This window comes from Arvicanthis niloticus, chromosome 3, assembly GCF_011762505.2.
Source record: "Arvicanthis niloticus isolate mArvNil1 chromosome 3, mArvNil1.pat.X, whole genome shotgun sequence".
NCBI classification, from domain to species: Eukaryota; Metazoa; Chordata; class Mammalia; order Rodentia; family Muridae; genus Arvicanthis; species Arvicanthis niloticus.
The window spans coordinates 2746636-2766610 of NC_047660.1; the positions used below are offsets into that span (position 1 = coordinate 2746636).

The following is a 19975-nucleotide window of genomic DNA, read 5'->3' on the forward strand; positions in this document are numbered from 1 at the left end:
GTAGGGGAAATGTTGGATTTCTTTTTTGCTCAAGTGTTTCATTTATGTATTACTCCTCTGATGACTGAGCTTCCCCCCCACAACCCCTGCCCGCTCATGTTAAATCTGGTAACTGAACTGAAGAGTCACCACACTCCCGCACCAGCTCTGCAAGAAGCTGCACACAGGCGTCGGCCATGCCTGTGAATGCACATTTAAATAAATTATTTCCCAAATGGCTTTGGGATGTTAAAGTATTTAATTTAAAGTAATTCATGCTTATTAAGGAAAAATATAAAAACCTGGCTAAGTAGAAGGGGAAAAAGCCCTTTGTTCTATTTTTCAAACATAATCATCAGCAATACCGACTTTTATTTCATCTCTCCAGACCTTGATTTTCAGGCACAGAAAAGTTGCCAGTATTCTTTATGCCTCCCCTAAGATGCTTATGTGAGCAAAAGGGGGAGGTAAAATTTGTCTGAAACAAAGCTAAAATGATTCAAATCTACTTAATCACCATGGCTCAGGTTAAGTTGGACCTTAGCTCAAAGCTAAGGCACAGTGTGAATTTAGGATAAGCTGTTTTATTTAGAGGCATACCCAGTCTCTGTAAACAATAGCACTCACTGTTATCCCAAAGGGGCTGGGTTGGGAATTGAATTCAGTAAGAATGTATGTCAAGTGCCTGGAGATTGGGCTTGCTTTTTTTTTTTTTTTTTTTTGCTTACCCCTGCCACAATTATAATTAAAAAAAAAAAAAAAAAAAAAAATGTCTCCACATCCCCCATTGAGGTTTTGGCAGAGCATAAATAGAAACGTGTGTTAGGTGAGCCCACGCTGCTCTGTGCAATTCTGGAAGCCTCATTTATTTTGTATTTAACTTCATCTGAGCACACAGAAGGCTCGACCTGGCCTCTCTTTGTGAAGGGCTGGGCACACAGTCCTGCAGACTGCTGTTTTCAGAGGTTGATTAATTGTCCTACTCACTCCATCACGCTTTGGCCTCCAGAGACAGGAAAGAGAGTCCATTATATTGCACACATAACTATGTTTTAAATTGTGTTTTAGGAACAGCAAAGCGGCTCATTAGGTCAAAGGTCTTGATGCGAAATCATAATGATCTGAGTTCAATCCCTGGAACTTGTGGCAGAAGGAGAGACTCAGACCCCGAGAATGACCCTTTGACCTCCACACACTCACAGATACACTACTCACACCAACAATAAATGTAATGAAACATTTAAGTGAAGAGATTACTTTTGGGCTGGAGAGATGGCTCAGTGGTTAAGAGTTTGTATACTCTATGTAGCACAGGTTTGATTCCCAGCACCCATGTCTAGTGGCTCACAGCTACTGGTGACTCCAGCTGCAGGTGATCTCACACCTTTGTCTAACCCCCGAGGCCATCTGCATTCATGCTCATGTATACATGTAGGCAAACACATATACACGACTAAAATGCAAAATAAATCTCTTTTTAAAACAGAAAAATTATCCCAGTTGACAACAATTGTATGTATTTATAGGACACAGTGAGATGTTTTGGTACGTGTTTATACTGCAGAATGATTTACTCAACATTGAATGACCATCTCATGATCTTATCATTTGTATATGAGAAAACATTTAAAATCCAGTTTTTATGTGATTATTTATCTATTTTTGCCTTTTGAAACAGGATTTCACTATTGTAGCCCTGACTGGCCTGGAACTTACTATACAGATTAGACTCATAGAGACCTCCCTGAGAGCTGGGATTAAAGGCATGTGCCACCATCATGGCAAAATGTTTGAAGTTATGTGGACATGCTACCCAGGTGCCATCAGACTGCTGGGGCACCTGTAGAAAAGAGCTGAGGACCCTGGCTTAGCTCCATGCTCACAGTGGCCATAGGTGTCCTCTGTGCTCTGTGGCTCATGCTTTGACTGATCAGCAGAGAGAAGGGGGTCCTGGACCACCCTCTTTAGACTTCACCCTCCTTGTTTACCGTGTTTCCATTTCTGTCTCTCGGCACCATCACTAGAAGTGAAGACATTCATTTGGTTTACTTATACATTTCTGTGGCACTGGGGTAGGGTCCTGTGACTTCTCAGGGTACGTTGCCAACACTGGCTGTGTTCTCTAGTCTTTGTCTTATCTGTTCACATGGGAAGTCACTTACAATAGGCAGTAGAGCATGGGGGATACCGCTGGCCCTGGTGTAGCAAGCAGGACAAGGTGGGGTCTCATCATCGCTGCTGCTGATGTTATCTTAAGGAAGGGATGTGGTCTACGACGGGGTTTTAAATGGGAGGACTTCCCAGTTGGGACGCAGGTATTATTGTACATGCTTATTGTCTTGAGCGCAAGCTAATGTGAGCCGGAAGAGCTGGGGAAAGGCTTCGATCTGTTTGCATAATTTTCTCAAAGTGGACTTTCCCCTTGTACCCTTTTCCCTTTGCCTTTTTCCGGGAGGAAGGTGTCCCTGGGTTTGCCCACAGGCCTGTCCCCAGCAGCCTTTATGCCTCAGGGGAGTAATTAGAGCTATGTGACCTACCACCTACCTTTTTCCAGTCTCTCACTATAAAGTTCGATGGTCTGGTCTGCTGGCCTGGTCCCTTGTAAACCCCATGGAAATACTTTAGGTCAATTTAACAGGCACAAATAGAGACTTTATAAACCAGTAACCTTAAGGAGAAGCTAATTTGTATTTTTCTTCAGAGTGGTTTGGAAGTGAGCCATGTGTGAGGGAGAGGATGAAAGCCTATCTTACGTGATACTTGGAGGATGGCTTTTTTTTTTTTTTTTTTTTTTTTTTTTTTTTGGCAGGGTTTCTCTGTGTATCCTGGGCTACCCCTGTACTCTTAGACCAGTCTAGCCTTGAACTCATAGAGATCCACCTGCCTTTCTCTCCTGAGTGCTGGGATTAAAGGCATTTGCTACTCTCGCCCAGATTGAAGATGCATTTTTAATTTAGGGAAGAAAAAAAAAAAAAGAATCCCAGCCTCACACCACAGCTAGATGCTTAAATTTTGTTTTGTTTTGTTTTCCAGTAATACACCCCTTAGCTTTTTAACCTTAATGTGTGTGGTGAACAGAGGAAAACTAGAGAATTCTAGCTCATGCGAGCGAGTCCTGTGAGTTGGGTTTGCAAAGGCCATCCGAAGCTTCGACATTTATCCTAAGAGCATTGTTGAGGGCAGGCATCGTGTGCTTTGTTTGCGGCACTGGGTTAGATGCTGGCATGTTGGATAGCTGCCAAGGAGGCTGGGTTTCAGTCAGCCACACCTGGAGTTGGGTTTCCTGAGAAAAATCCCAGGCACACTGTGTCTCTCTTGGGTTTGTAAATTTCCATCCCTAAGATAGATTATTGACATTGCTGTTTGAGTTATCATTACTGCAATCAAATCAAGTAGCTAAGACTCTTAGCGTCCAGATGCTGTGGTTCTCTTTGCAGCCCGGGGAGATCTTGAGTCTCCAGAAAGCTCATTTCAGGTGTTTCTGAGCATTTGTCTTACCTGCGTTAGGACTGGGAGAGAGCTGTGGACACAACAGGCAGATCTTCCAATGTCTGAGATGCTTGTGAAGGGAGGCTTGGCCGGCTTTAAACAGTCAGGAACAGGAGCCAGCATGGCGGCTGGGGGGACTGAGGGTTCGGGAAGATGGGGAGGAGGGCAATGTTACAGGCAGGGTGGTCGAGTGCTCTGTACTGTGGGTGAAGCCTGTGTGCACAGAACGCCACCTATCCTTGGTCACCTCTCTGCTTTTTAGTTTTCTTCCCGGAAACAGACTCCTTTCTGCCCTGCAGTGTAGCTCACCAGAGAACTATGTACAGTAGGGGGTCCAGCCTCCTCTACAGCCTTCTTCCCAATACTGTAATGAGCTTTAGTTGATTCCTAGCTCTAGCAGTGCCAACAGGGTGGGCCTGGCCACCTATCTCAACAGCCGATCTAAAAGACAAGTGTGGTGAAGAGCCGGGGAAGGAGGCTTCCAGTGTGCCGTGGGATGAGGAACAGAGTGGGGTTTAAAGTAAACTTTATTATACATGAACTTGCAAAAAAAAAACCAAAACCACCACACCTCCAAATTAGCCCCACTCAAAGTCTGTACAACTGATAGTGAATATGATGCAGAATAGTGAAGTCATGCAGTTGGAGTGAATATGATGCGGAATAGTGAAGTCAGTCATGCAGTTGGAATGGGCATTGGGAGCGGAAGCTGTGGAGCTCCACGTTACATTTACACTTGGTGTCCAGTGTGCATCATGTGTGTACTCACTATCAGAACCAAAAAATCTGAAAAATCAGAACTAAGAAAACTTTAACATTTCATACCCGTCCGTGTCCATTACCGGGATCATCTGTGTGTTTAGCCTTTCTTGTTCTCTCTTTCTTCGTGTTCAGTCATTCATACTTTTACATGCATGTGCTACATTCTGCATGTGAGAGAAAACATGCATTTTTGTTTTGTTTTTTTATTTCTGAGAACATGCAACTTGCTTACTATTATGCTAAGTCCATTCATTTTCTCATAATCTAGGTTTATTTATTTATTCCTTTTTAAACATTTTATCATACTTACTGTGTATATGACTGTGTGAATGTGTGAGTGTGTGCGTGTGTACACGTGTACGTGTGTGTATGTATGTTCATGAATGGGTGTACATTTGTGTGTGAATCTGAGTGTATGTGTTTGTGTGTCTGTGAGTGTGTATATGAGTGTGCATGAGTATGTGCCTGAATGTGTGAATATGTGTGTGCACGCACATGGGTGGTATATATGTGGAGGTGAGAGAACAACTGTGGAGGGTTGGTTTTCTCCTGCCAGGTGGGTTCTGGGAATTGAACTGAGTTTGTCAACGTGGCAGCGGGAGCCTTTACTCACTGAGCCATCTTGACAACTCTCATTCCTTCATTTCTGACTGAAAAAGTCAAATGTGTATTTGAAGAAAACTTACAAATTTGTAGATAATTTTAGAGGAAAAAAATACAAATGATTCTGCATACTGAAGATAATCATTAATCACATTCTATATTTTTAAAATGTAATTCTGTATTTTCTTAATAGCATCATCTGACAGTGGAGTTGTATATTGGCCTCTGATTGTCCACAAGTCCTGAGGGTTCCTGATGTGGCCTTCAGGCAGCCATAATCATGGTGACAGTCTTGCTTGCTGTCTCATCGCAGTTAAGTTGCTGTTATCCCTACCACCTGAGATTGGTGGGTCTCCTCATGCTATGGTGGGCAGCCTCCTTGCAGCCTTCCTCTGAGAACCGGATATGTTCCAGGGGGCCCCAGAGAACTCACGAGCACATACAGCTTCACCATTGTAGAAGGCTCATAGACTGCCTCCCTGTCCATTCAGTCTTGGATCCCTAGCTAAGAAGCACTAGAATAGATGGTAATGTGGATTTTATCTCTGTGGTTATTCAATCAAATAGATACTTGAGTCCAGCTTCAGATTTATGCTGCTGTTATTAGGGAGACAACACAAGGAGTCGAACTATATTTATTTGTATCAGGTCATCAAGCTTGGTAACATCTGGCTTTCCCCACTGAGCTAGCTCGTCGCAACCTTTGTTGGTACTTTTTAAGGTCCCAACTATACTGTGTTGGTATACAGTGAGTTTTCACAAAACATCTAGTAAGTTTTGCAGAATAACATTTTCCTAGCTGAGAAAAGGGGACATTTTAATTGTTACTAAACTATCCCGTGGGTTTTGACTTGTGAGAGGTACAAGGCTGGGAAACATTCCTGGAGAGCCAAGAGTGGTACACAGAGGGTTAACAGGGGAGAAATCATCCCGGCTGGGAGGATCAGGGAGGCTTTCTGGCATAAGATGTTTGAGCTGTGGTGGACACAGTCATGGGAGGAAGAAGAGGAGGAAGAGGAAGAGGAAAACAGGACTGAGAGCTAGAGCTAGCCTTCCTTAGAATTAAAAAACCCTAGGAAAATTCCTTAAACTTCCTGTAACCTTTCATGGTTTTAAGTACTCCACAGATAGAATGAATGTATATTAAGACTGAGAACTTAACCCTTGTCTGTGGAAGCATTCACTGGGTCCCAAGCTAACTCTGCTCCACTGTAATATTCTGATGTTGTCTTCTCAACTCATTATCCTGGGTTAGATTTATTGGAAAGGTTTAACCAGTGGGTGTGTGAAACCATTGAGGTCACCACGTGACCCAGAAGCTCAGTGATGTTGTTGTAGTTGGAATCCGGAGGCCTGACATATACCTCTCTAAAGCCCACTGTAAAGGGAAACCTGACCACCTGCTTCCTGTCCTCTGAAACGGTGTTTCCTCTGGGTGCTGTGCTGCTCAGATATCCTCTCCTGTCCTTAGGCACAGAGAAAACACATCCTTATCCAAGGCTTAGGGTGAGAGTGCATGTGCTCCCTTCAGCTTCTTTGGTGACTGTATATCTGCAGCATCCTTGAGGAGAGCAGAAAACCAGTGGTTGAGGTGACACAGAGTCGCCCCAGAACTTTTCTGTTCAGTGAGCTGGGCCACTTGAAGGTGCCGTTCTATCTTGGGAAGGTGACTTTGGGAAGGTCTGTACGGTAGACTTTTGCAGTACACATCCTGTAGACACCGTTGACAACTTGCTGTATACTCAACAGCTCTTCCTAACATCAGCCTCTGCCTGAGAAACTTTTTTACAAGATTTATTTCCTTTAGAACCTGGTATGTTTTCTCCTCTTGGTGGTTTACATTATGGAACTGATCATGCTTGCCTTTTTGTCCTGGCTGCCTAGACGCTCAGAGGCAATCAAATGTTTTCCCCTCCTTTGGTTATAAAAGACATTTAAAGTCATTGCTTTTTTTTTTTTTTTTTTTTTTTTTTTTTTTTTTTTTTTTTTTTTTTTTTTTAAACAAAATACACAAAATCCTGAAGACAGTGTCTACCTGATGACATGAACATGTGGCACTCTGAAGAAGTATTTGAAAACAACTGTCAGGATCGACAGAGAGGACAGTTAGCTGTGTGCATGTGTGTGAGGGGTGTGTGTGTGTGTAGACATGTTCACGTAGGTGTGAGCTGTGTGCATTCAGGAGTGTGAGCACCTGTGAAGCCAGAAGTGGTTGTTAGGGTTTTGATTGCTTTGTGCCTTAATTTTTGATATGGGATTTCTCACTGAGCCTGGAGGTCTTCTGTTCTGCTACTGGCTGTCGAATTAGCTCCAAAATCCTCTTGTCCCTTCCCCCATCAACGGTTGGTTTGCAGGCATACACACTGCTACACCTGGCTTTTATATGGGGGCTAAAGATCCAAATTCATGTCCTTATGCTTGCTGAGCCATCTCCATGGCTCTCTCTTTGTGGTTTTGAGACACCATCTTGAAATGTAGTCGAGGTGCTTCGAGCTCACAGCCTGAGGGGCTGAGACTACAGATATACAATCCCAATTTCCCCAGCCACTAAAGGATTTATTTTTAATTGCTGGAGATCTTTGTAATGCATTGCAACAACATAGTTGGTAGAATTGTCCTTTCAGGCTGTAAAGTCAGAGTCTGGAATTTAAGACTGAAGTATACTCTTTAGCTTGGGAATAGCAACAGTAGTTACCCCCTGGTGAGCATCTATGTGACACTGTGTAGTCGTTTTAGCACTTTGAGCATAGTTAGAATAAGCAGCCAGTTCAGCATAGAATCACACTGGAGTGCCCATACTGGACCCTCCCCATTACCCGTGTTTGCCATGTGGCCTCTGTATACGTTTAAAGTCTGCATCAGTTAGTGCATGTGAGAAACGGGGCTAAGCTACATAGAGCTGTAAAGAGTAGGTAAGACAGGCAGACTAGGCAGCGCTTTGGACATGGCAAACGGTGCTTCTCAGGTAACGGTCTTAACGCCTGCGGATTACTATAGAATACCACTGCGGTTTGACTCAACAAATTGGATAGCTTGTCTCCTTAGAGTGCAGGAGTGCTGGCTGCTTAGTGGCGGTGGAAATCCGAGGATTAGGTCTAGCCTGCGAGCCACTAGTTTTTTGAGCCGTTGCTCATGTATGTGTGTTTTGTGCTGTGATGTCGACTTTTTAGCCTCTTGTCTAGGACATTTCTCAGTTTTAATTTCGTTCTTCTTTGGCTTTATTTGTATGTAACTGAGACTCTCTCCCTCTGCCCCTCTCTAACCTTAGAATGGTTTTTAAATCCATGGGTCCTATTATTTTAGAACACAGCTTTGATTAGAAATCCTGAGTTCACTTTGAAAGATAATCTATAACCTACCCTCTTTTATTTTTTTCTTGAGATAGGGTTTCTCTGTGTAGCCCTGGCTGCCCTAAAACTCACTATGTAGAGTAGGCTGGCCTCAAACTTGGAGGCTTCTGCCTCTGCCTACCAAGGGCAGAAAGTAAGAGTAGTCACCACTGTAACCTACCCACTTTCTAAATCTTGGATAGTTTACTCTTTTTTTTCTTTTCTTTTCTTTTTTTTTCTTTTTTTCTGGGGGCGGGTCACAGCGGGTGGGCCTTGAACTTCATCTGTGTTTTAGCAAGGGAATGGTCTTGTGACTCCAGAGTGCTGTGATTATAGGCATGGATCCCTGTTTGTGATTTATGTGGCACTGAGGATTGAACACAGGGCTTTGTGCATGCTACAGAGATACTACCAACAGAGCTACGTTCCCAACTCTTTAAAAATGTATTTATTATAAAAGGCTTTGTTTTTTTCTTGATCCAGGAACTTACTTTTTATTCTAAGCAGGCCTTGAACTGGTGGCAGTCCTCTTGCCTTAGTGACCCCCCTGAGTTGTGGGATTATAGGTGTGAGCAGCCGCACCCAGCAAGTTAACTAATTTTTAAATGGACTCGGTAATTTTTTTATTGCACAATGGTGCCCATACTCAGAAAGATTTCTGGTGTTTGAATGACAGTGACAGGTGCTGAGGGAGGGCAGTTAGGCACTGTGTGTCCCTTCGGTTCCCACTTGAGTCCTATTGAGCTCTGGCAGCCTCAGTCAGAGGTGCCTGGAGAGTGACAGTGGAACTGGGGTTTGGACCTGCTTTTCTTCTGCAGGCTTCTAGTCCTAGGCTATTCTGTACTTTGAGACTGTGGATGCATTTGCTGACTGTTACAGTATCTGTATCAGTTTCTAGACACTTCCTGATTTCAAAGAAATAAACAGAGGCACTAGACGGGATATGTTCCACCCGAAGGGCATCTTTACATTTAACCCACCTTTAGTGCTAACGAGCTTGCGGTGCATCTTTGTAGTAAACTCCTCTGCACGCCTTTGTGGAAAGCCCTCCCTTGCTTGTGTTTTGATTTCTGCTAGTTGATCTTTTTTTAAAAAGTTACTCCACCACGAATATGAGGAAACAATAAAGATAGTAGGCGTCTGCAAGACCATCAGTGTATCTCTCTTCTTCAGGATGTCTTTGTTTTAACTTCCCATCTGTTTCCTGTTCTTCTTGAGGGAAGAGACTTTCTGCTACGTTTCCACTCTGACCTTCTCTGTCCTTTAGCACTGGGCATGCTACCTCCTGGCACGCACACGTTGGTGTGTGCAAAGAAAATGTTCATGGTAAAAGCTTTGGCTGCATGAAATATTAATTTATTCAGCATAGTATCATCTCCTTGGCATAAAACAGTAGATACATGAGATTTGTCTGCTGCTGTCTGTCTGTCCTGCAGGGAGAAAGGATTTCTTGCACTGCACCTCCTGGGAACACCATCACTTGCTTGTTTGGTCCTGCTTTGATCAGGAGCCAAGTACTTGGTACTTAGCCATAACACAAACGAAAGCGTTTCAAAGCGTTTCGAAACTGCAACTTTTAGACCAGCCAGTCGACCTACCTGGGGGCTTCAGATCGGAAGTCATTACGAGGGAGCCTCACTGAGATCGGCAGGCTTCCTTCTCAATGCTGCACTGTTTGGATTCACATCGATTTGGCCCACGCTGCGTGGAACAGACACAATGAGGCTGGTCTTTCATTGCAGAGGCAGTACACTGTGTATTGTTCTGTTTGGGGGTTGTTTTTCTTTGGCCAGCAAGCAGGAGCCTCCCATTTTCCTAGCTGTAGTAACACCCCTGGAGGCTGGCCTTCTCGGTCATGCCTTCCCCACCCCTCAGGCTCTACACTTCCAGCCAGTAAGGCTGACTGACCCCTTGTGCCTGGGAAACAGGCTTCCTTTCCTTTCTCCGGCCAGTGGTACAGCAGGGGACTTTCAGCTGTCTCTGCTGCAGGCTTTCTGAGAGTGGTCTGTGTGGAGAATGCAGGCTGATAAGTACAGGACGAGCGGTAGAAATGACAAGAAGGAGCTGGTCATCGAGTCCCCCCTGCAGTACAAGGATGCAGCTCAGGCAGACGTGGAGGCAGAGAGCTCGACACTGGTAAGAGTCCCTTCAGTCCTGACTCGGGGCTGTGACTGTTCCTGAAGGAGTCCAGTGACTCGCCCCTCTGACTTTCTGACTTGTCTGCCTGCCTGTCTCGAGGGAACTCTTCTCTCTACCTTTTCTTACAGACTGACCTAAAGTCTACTTGCATTCTTCCTCAGGAAAGAAATGTTGACGTTTGTGGGTGAGCAGGTTTCTGGGAGGAACTTTGTATTGTTCAAAAATTTTGTCACACCTAGCCATGACTTTTTTTTTTTTCAGAAGTCAACCGGGCGGGGGTTTTTAATAGCAACCTGGGAGTTGGAAAGGAAACATTCTGCAGACTTAAACTCTTCTCTGTGTTATTTATTTATGTGGGAGAGAAAACAAGGCAGGTGCTGAGGAGGGCTTCAAGACTGCATACCTTCTTTCCCCCTTGTTTGTTTTTATCAGGGGAGTTTGCATTGAACAGAGTCAGAAAGAATCTCAGCTGTGAGGCAGCTGATGGCAAAGTTGATGTTAGCCGGATCCATAGCAGTTTGAACAAACTCAAGTGCCTTCTTAGACTCTGGAAGGGAAGATCGTGGAAAGTGATTGTGTTGTTAACCACCCATGAGTAGGCTGCTCTTCCCGTTCGGAATTTCTTTAGTACAATAAAGGCACATAATTTTTTAAAGCAAGCTGCAGAAACCACCAGCCGAGGGGACAATTGAGCCTTTCACACGATCTGCTAAAGGGATTGTCAAGCTAGTGCCTAGTACCTCAGTGTAGCTTTCTCCACCCCAAACATGGAAGTTCATTTGTGGCTGCTCTTGTATTCTAGTGTTTGGTTTCCAATTTACTGCACTGGCAATTAATAGCTGCGAGGATGGGTGCTTAAACTTTCCAAGAGCAGATTTCACCCTGACCGAATCGCTTTCCTTTGTGATGGGGGAGGTTTCCTTGTATTGCACTGCCTTCAAAACTTTTCTGCTTGTCCTCGACTGAAAGTCAGTTAAATAAGCTGGTTTCCCCCCTCCTTGGTTCATTTTTAACATACAGATTAAGTGCCTCCGCCCCTTTCTGCAATATAAAGTTTAGAAACAGTCGTATGTTCCTTGTCTTAGACCCTCTTGCCTAGCCTGATAGATAGCTCATTGTATCGTGAGTGGCTTGAGTCATCTTCATGCTCCTAGTGTGAACTCCTAGAGTGAGAGATGAAGAATATTGTATGGTTTGGGTTTCCTGGGTAAATATCCTGAAATGTGTTCTCTCATGGTTCTCCGGATGTGCAGAATTAGTTTATCGAGAGGACTGAGTAGCTTGCAGTGTTGTTCTGATTCTTTTTTCTTGCAAATAACATAGAAGTGACTTCTCTTAAAAAACTGACTTCTCTTTCTAGTGTTCTCATGTTTTCTGTGTAAGCTGTGGTTCCTTGTTTAGCTCAGTCCAGATGGTTCCACAGGGAATTATAAAAGACAAAGCTGGGCCAGCTACATGTACATGGGGAAATGCTTCTTGGGACATGGAAACTTCTGGTTCTATGGAGAGCACCTGCAGAGGGGTGTGGCGAGGGAAGGAAACTGATAGATCCAGATGCCTTTCTTAGCTGCAGGAGTTTCTCTTCCACAAAGGTAAACAAGATAAGAGGGAATATCAGATAGAAGCCAGGATGTTTGAGGGGGGCCTCACCATGGTGAATCTCTTTGCCTGTGAAGACAGCTGCCCATAGCAAATGAGAATGCAGCAGGCTGCTGGGAGCACAGCTTGCTTCTCAGGGGAGCACTCTAGAATGTGCAGACCCAAGATCAGTGTGTTGGGGCACAGATTGTTAGTGTAGCACTGACAGCCCCTGGACTTGTGTGAGAATCCCTGAGCCTGTAATCTGAGTGAACTGTATGGAGAGACGTTTAGCCACAGGGAACATAGTTTATTAGGAAGTAACACTTAGTTCTTATGTGTAGTCGCTAGGGGAAAATAATGAACAATTTAGAAGAGACAGCTAATGGTTAATAAAGAATGTAAGTTCTTTCATTTAAATTGCTGGGGTCCAGTTTAAAGTCTCATATATGCAAGGCCCTAGATGCTCTACCCCTGAGCCCTACTGCAGCCCCTATAAATAGTTAAGTGACAAAGACAAGCCGCTAGTCCTACCCCTCAGAGGTTGCCACTGTTGCTAATTTGCTCTGTGTGCTCCTGACTTGTCCTGGTTGTGCCTAAGAGAACACAAGTCTCCATAATCTGTCTGCTTTGGGAAGTTCATGGATAAAGGATTTTTCACGTGTTTTCTCCCAGAACACCTCCAGAATTGTGTGTGTGTGTGTATGTGTGTGTGTGTGTGTGTGTGTGTGTTCATCTATCAGAAGTCAGGCTCAGGTCTCATCCCTCAGGTGTAAAGACAGGAGCTTAAATTCCTGTCCCCATCTTATCAACACTGAGACAGTAAGAGCACACAGCCACATCTGCCTGTAGCACGGAGCTGGGGTCAAATTGAGTCCTTAGGCTTGCATGGCAAGCGCTTAGCTGACCGCTGCCTCCCAACCCCTGTATGCCTTATTTTTAATGGCAATGTAATTTCCCCCTTTTAGTATCTACTTTAATTGCATAGTTATTCAATTTGTTACTAGTTCTTTGCGATCCATCACAGTGCCACAGTGAATGTATTGGTGTATGTATCTTAAAGTGCTTTCTGAAAACTTATCCTGTAAACTATTTGAAGTTTCACCTTGTCCCTGAGCTTGGCCATGGTGCTTCCTTTTCCTCTGGTCTGACATGTGTAAGGTTTCCTGAGGAGTGATTTTTTTGGGGGGGGAGGGGGGGCGCTAGGAAAGCCTTTGGTGGTGGTTCTGTTTTTAGGTCAGGTTTTGACTTCCAAAGGTCATTTCCCACCCAGTGCTAGAGTATAGGTGCAGGTCACCACACCTGCCTGGAAGTCAATACTTTCAACAAGAGCCTGTACCTAGATGTTAGGAAACCTCGCTCGGGTGGGTCTTGTCTCCTCATAGTTCCAGAGAGCAGAGGAGACAGATGTCCTGGTGCCCCTTAACTTACTTCCAAACCATGGGTGGTGGGCGGCTCTGTGGCTATGGGTGATTTGTGGGGAGCGCTCAGGGTTCTTGATGTCTGAGGGTCATCTGCTCAGACTGAGTACCACTCTCTGCCCGCCAAATGCTAACTCTTGGAGAGACCTTATCCTAATTGTTATTTTGCTGCCCTTGAGAGGAAAAGGGTGTGGAGCTCCCAGAGTGGAATTTGGCTGAGATGTAGATAACTCAGTGGAGCTCCTGTGTGGGGTTATTTCTGTGAGGCAGTCAGGGAGGGGCTAAACTTCATATGCAAACGAATTCGTGCTTCCACACACATGTTTGCTTTATTCATATCTTTGTGGGACTTAACGCATGTTAGCAAATTTGAGTTCTGACTGGAATGTTTGCAGTCACATGTGATCACTAAGGAGTGCGGTGGCTGCCCGTGTGCCCCTTGAAGAGAGAGAGAGGGGGGCACTCGGCTTCCAGTGGCCCCTCCATGCCCAGCTTCTACAGCAGAGGGAGGAGGCGAGGCCCTTCTTGTCCATGGACACAGCACAGCTAGTGAAGGAAGACCCAGGTCCTAACGTGCTGTATGTGGTTAAGGGCTTCATAGCCCGAAGACTTAGTCACACTGAGAAAGGGCTGCATCTGCATGAACTACTGAACTACTGTAGAAGGAAGGGCAACGGGTGGCATTATTTAATGAATCATTTCTCGGTGGTTTGTGTTTCAATATTGTGAGGTTTAGAAGTGTTCCTGCCACCCTTGTGTGATGACATATTGTAAGGTGGCCAGAATCAGGACGTGTACTTCCTGGGAGCTGCAGGCTCTTCAGGATTCTGCCCATCTTTTGGTTTTCTGCTCCATTAGTTTGTCCATTAGCTCATTCAGGCACATGTATAGGACCTGAGATCCACTAGGCTTGCTGGGTAGTCACTGGGGACACACAGGCCACCCTCTCCTGGGTTATTAAGGCCTGAGTAATGAAGGAGCTCACTTCCATGTAGCCACAGTGTGTGCTTATCTCACCTACCCTCTCCAGACACTCAGAGAACATCTAACTCATCCCCAGGTGGAGAAAGGCCACACTGTGTGAAAGTTAAACAAGCTGTAGGCTCCCCAGTAGGCACAGGGGCTCCCCACTGTTCCTAGAACTGTTTGCACAGGCAAAGTGCCCACTTGTACCCACCTATCGTATTTAGTGATGTAGGAAGGGGTCTTTATGCTTCCTGGATTAGAGTTGATTCACACACTTGTGTGTCCAGATCTCATTTCTGTGGAGACAGTTTTCTCCCTAGGGAAGGACTTCCAGGGCCCAGCTCTGTGCTGAGGGGCCACACTTGTATTGCACACCATCTGAACAGTTCCCTGGAGGTAGGAGCTGCACCTCACCTCCCAGGGCTTGGCATTGCCTGTTCAACCCACCACATGGTCTTTCCCTACTCTCCTTTGTAGAGAATCTGTAGCAAGGCTACCTTGACACACTGATGCTGACTTTAAACTTGGCTCTGGTATCATTGCCTGAGGGCCACTCTCCTGTTTTGTTTTTGTTTTTGTTTTTGTTTTTTAATTTCCACCTTAGGAGGTCAGCTGCGAACACCCAGCTGTGTTGCTAAAAAGAGCCGCTGGAAGAAACATAGGACTTCAGGATGGCATCCCCAGCTGCAGGGCTAGCATTGGTTAGTTGAGTTGAAACTGGTAGTCTAGTTAATGTTTATGACTGGACTTGGAAGCAGATGGGCAAACTTAGATTCCCAAAGTGAAGCTCCCTCCTTAGTCCCTCTGTGCTGGGACCTCTTTTTTGTCTCCTGCACCTGTATCTTCCTGGAAGCCGGAGCTGAAATTTAGAGAACACTAGGAGTGACCTTCTCACGTTGGCTTTCATTTATTTGGATCCAGTTGTTACTCTGTGGAGACCGGATAGACAGGGACGAAGATGGCTGTTACCAGGGCAGAGTGGTACAAATAGGGGCTTCCCAGAGACCCAGGCTCTTCCCTCCTCCTGCTGTACCGCACAGGGCCAGCTTTGACCACTCCGTCTCTACTGTAGTGGTTCTTAAAAAGCAAAATAGAGTTCGGAAAGTAAACGTTTTCTTTTTGACATCAAACCTTAAAAATGACAGAAATAATACATAATTAGTACATACTTTAGACTTCCTGATAGCCAGAATAAGGTAGCATGAAACAGATGACATTGATATTTTAGCCAAGAATTTCTAAAATATTACTACTAGTCTTCATAAAAATATCAAAGTAGTTATGCTTTCTTTTAGTCAGACTGACATTAACATTTACCTCATGCGAGTTCACTCACAACAGTCACTCTGTGTGTGCCTGGACCCTCACTGGTCTGGAGCTTACTGGTAGCTGACTGGCCAGCAAAGCCCTAAGGATCTCCCTGCCTCTATCCTCTGGGCCTGGGATTATAGATGTGGTGTCATCTCTGCTTCTTTTCATGTTGCAAGGGGAACACTCTTCTGACTGAGCCATCTCTGCAGCCCCAGAATAGCTACATTTTAAATAATCAGCAGTCACATGTAGCTAGTAACCACCTTACTGAATACCACTAAACATCACTTGTCCATAAATTTACACATTTAGTCTCCAAATAGGAAAGTGTTGTGGAGCCGGTGAGTCGCTGGATGAGGTAACAATGTATCTGTGAATCTGTAGGAAGAAAACAAATGATGTTAGTGTGAATCAAGGTGTTCCTTGTAAAGTTCATGCCTATCACTTGCATGCAAGTGAGATCTTACACCTGGTATCATCTGTGTGTATCCACACACCTGAGTGTGCACGCAGACTAAGATTATTAATATTCACAAGCACTGTGCTTTTTCTCTGTGGAGTGAGACTGTCAAGCCTCAGGGGCACAGGGTTAGCTTAGCAGTGCTCAGCACTGAGCAGAAAGGCCCTGCATTTGTGCAGGAGGATATGGTCTAGTGCAGACCAGAGGTGTAAGGCATCGGGTTCATGCTTCTGTGAGGGGGGCGGACACCTCGGGCTTACCATCTATGGGACCTTCCTAAATCATCTCATTCCCTTGAGCTTGTTCTATGAAATAGGATGTATGTAGCCTGGCAAAAGATATGCCAGCTGAAGGATAAGTAAGATTGTACTGAAGCCAGCTGTACTGGCTGTATGGGATGCTTGTTCTTTGGTTTAGGACCCTAGGACTAGAGACTGAGGTGCATATTTTACATATCAAAGCAGACCTGGCCTCCAGGTTCTCCCAGCATCCCTCAGTCCCTATCTGGCATATGCTGCCCCCAACCTTGAACTTTCCAGCCCTGGGCTACCCTTCCCCCAGAGAGGCTCCTCCCTATATAATCCAGACATTTTGCTGTTCTCTCTCTCCTCTCTCTCCTCTCTCTCCTCTCTCTCTCTCTCTCTCTCTCTCTCTCTCTCTCTCTCACCCTACCCCCTCTCTCCTCTCTCCCTTCCTCATCCCCTCACTCCTTCTCTCTCCCTTTCTCTTCCTTGTTCTCTGCATGATCCCTTTCTCTCCCCGCCCCCCTTCCATGGCCATTTCCCTGGCCTCCTTCCTTGGGGCCAGTGAACTAGCCCATTCAAGAACAGCTTCCCAGTAAACCTGCCCTTAATATAATATTCTAATCTGGTTTGAATCACTAATCTGGTTTGGCTCCCATCACTGGCGGAGAAATAACCTGAATCACTTGTAACCCGTGTGATGGGCCACTGCTCTGTGCAAAGCGTCATGGATTGAAACTCTTCAGTAGCCACACGATAACAAGAATAGAGACAGTCCTGTAGATAGAGATATTTATTTATTTATACATTTTTATGACATTTAATTCTGTGTGCATGTGCGTGCACTCACCATTGCGTGTCTGTAGAGGGCAGATGACAACTCGCAGTGATCATTTCTTCACGTGGGTCCCGGGCCTTGTATGTGGGTTGTACATGAGCTGCTCAGTTATGCCTCTGTCCCCAGAGGACACTTAAAGGTGAATTAAGTTTCCTTTCCTACGGCCACGAGGGAGGCTGGTAGGCAGTGGGCTAGGGATTCTTGAAAAGCATTTTCTAACAGGAAATTCTCCAGAGCCGATGACCTAGTAGAGTTCTTGCCAAGTTGGGTGCCATCGTCTGGACGGTTTGCTGAGCCAGTGCTGGGCCACCCTAGAGCTGCTGATTCAGGGGGGCTGGGTGAGCTTGCATTCCAGATGTGACTTCCAGATGCAGATGCTGGATGCCTGGGGCTGAGCTTTGAGCCCCCCTAGACTGCTAAGATGAATCCACACACACCGGCTTCAATACTACTTGATACTTTGCAGACCAGCATTTAAGTTCTGGCTCCCAACAATACCTGCTCTACCACAGCTGGTCTCTGTGCTGTCTTTTGCCTATAAGCCTGCAGGAACTTGTTTGTGAGCCAGAATATCCCGTGGACATTTACCTTCAGCCCGGATACCTTAGGGTAGGTTGTTATAGGAAATCAGCAGATCCGGCCTTTAGAGCCTTTCTCTGACCTCATTTTCTCAGAATTAATAACTTTGAGGCTATGATGTTAATGAAGGAAAAATACAGGCTGTGTGAAAGAATCTATAGTCTAGATCTATTATGGAATCACCTAGCACTTCTCACCTACAGAAAACAGGCAGAAGCAGAGCATGCTGGGTTACAGAGGGCTTCCCCTCACCTCAGTACAGAAGGGTCAGGGAAAGGCAGTGCCTGAAGCTCTGTTTGCCAGGGAACAAGCCCAGCACTCTTTCCTCATGTGACTCCTGGGCATGGGGCAGGGAGTAAACTCCCTAAATTCCTGTCTTGTCTTCTTCTCTTCATTAATGCTCTCAGTAGCGTCCCCACTGAGCACAGCGGTCAATGGGAACATTACATGGGTTTGAGGGGATTGGTATTGACTTCAGCTGCAGCCCAGATCTGTCTGTCCATCCTCCAGATGATGCTGATGACACGATTACTCTTAGTTCTGTTCATTTAAGGAGTGGATGAGTGATTTTGGAAAGCTGTGGTTTCTTATGAAACCACATCATTAAAACCTCTGCTGTTCATCTGTTATCAAACTGGTTTTCAACGGCCAGTGTTTCTTATATGGATATACTCCATCAATAACATCACCATTCAGTGACAAGTTCTATAATGTGAGTGTTTTTGGAAGTGCCCATTGCAGCGGAGATTAGACATGTTCTTGGTTCTCTAGTAGAAAGCCGGAACAAGTGTGCCACTGCTCATGTAGTCAGAACAAGCATGTCCCTGCTGGCGGAGTCAGCGCTTTGCAGGTAACACGGCACGAGTGAGAGTTCGGTGCTCCTGTGTGCTGGGTTACAGCCTTCAAATCCTCATGGGCTGTGCTTTAATTTTCAAATCTACATTAGGTACACTCTCATTTGCCTCCCGTGTTTATCACAGTGAGGGAATTAAAATGAACAGTGCTGCCTGCAGTGTTTCGGTGGGATCTGGGACTGCAGACTCCTCTGAGGGACTCAGGATGGTCCATTCTTTCTCCTGAACACATCTCTAACAGGAAGGCTACAATGGATGGTCCTCAAGTCCAGATGCTTGCACAAGCCTGTGGTACACAGTGGTAATCACTTTTCTACTGCTGCAACGAGGCACCATGACTGAGGCAACTTATAAAAGAAAGGTTGTTGGGACTTTAAGGAGTCCATGATGGGAAAGTGGAGTCATGGCCGCTGGAGCTGGGAGCTGGGAGATGACATCCTGAAGTACAAGCAGGAAGCAGAGAGAGCTCACTGGAAATGGCTTCAGGCTTTGGAACCTCAAAGCCACCCCCAGTGACATACTTCCGGCCACAAAGATAACTTCCTCAACCTATTCAAAGTGCCACCAAACAGGAGCCAAGTATGAAACATCAGTCCATGAGGGACATAGGGACATTCTCTCTCCTCCAAACACCACAGCTATATAAGGGACACTCTCCTCCAAACACCACAGCTATATATTACAAAAGCTTCCAAACTTTTTAGCATCAGTGTACTTCAAGGGAGCTTGAGACATGGGTCACTGACTGAGAGATTGCTACTACACAGGACCTGAGTTGGGTCCCCAACACCCATGCTCCCAACCACCTGTAACTCCAGATCCAGGGCATCTGGACTTTGAAGATGCCAGCACAAGTGCACACGTGCACACACATGCACATGCGCGCGCACACCCCCCCCCAACTTTAATTTCCCATCTTACCCATGCTAATAAGCATTCTAGAGAAGACTCTGAGCTACTGAATGGCAATGGGACTGTGCCATGTTTATTGTGATCTCAGAGGGTTGTTGGTTTTGTTTTGAGTCAAGGTCTCACTGTGTAGCCCAGCCCAGCCTGAAACTCCAGCCTCAGTCTGGAGTATGTTGGCATGCTGGCAGTTTCTGGTCTTAATGCCATGGGCAGTAGACAGGAACACATCTCTCATTCGGCAATGGGAGGTCAGTATCCCCTGCTGGAAGGGTTGTGTGTGTGTGTGTGTGTGTGTGTGTGTGTGTGTGTGTGTGTGTGTTTCCTGTGCTTTTCCTGCCCATGGCCTCTTGCAATCCATCTTCTCCTAGGCCTCATTTTGCCTTACATTTATAGACTGGAGGAGGTGAGCATCCCAGGTCTGAACAGTCCCTGGCCTGTATCTCGAGAGAGGAGACTGAGAACAAAGCCAAGCAAGGACTCCTCAGCAGGAGCCATTCCTTTGGATTCCAGTGCCTC

At 45.5% G+C, this 19975-nt stretch overlaps 1 protein-coding gene across 38 annotated transcripts in view; it reads left to right on the forward strand.

Moving 5' to 3' along the window:
• The window catches only part of Dock9 (dedicator of cytokinesis 9), a 252226-nt gene that overhangs the window by 89371 nt on the left and 142880 nt on the right, over positions 1 to 19975 (forward strand). For 11 of the 38 annotated variants that reach the window (XM_076930571.1, XM_076930572.1, XM_076930573.1 and 8 more), the window contains exon 1: positions 10041 to 10298. The exons of 25 other annotated variants lie outside the window; for them this stretch is intronic. In XM_076930571.1, coding sequence (XP_076786686.1) covers positions 10179 to 10298 — 120 coding nt within the window. In that variant the 5' untranslated portion in view covers positions 10041 to 10178. Of the gene's footprint in view, positions 1 to 10039; positions 10299 to 19975 lie in introns of those variants that run through there. 2 more of the 38 variants (XM_076930546.1, XM_076930566.1) reach the window with 2 other exon arrangements.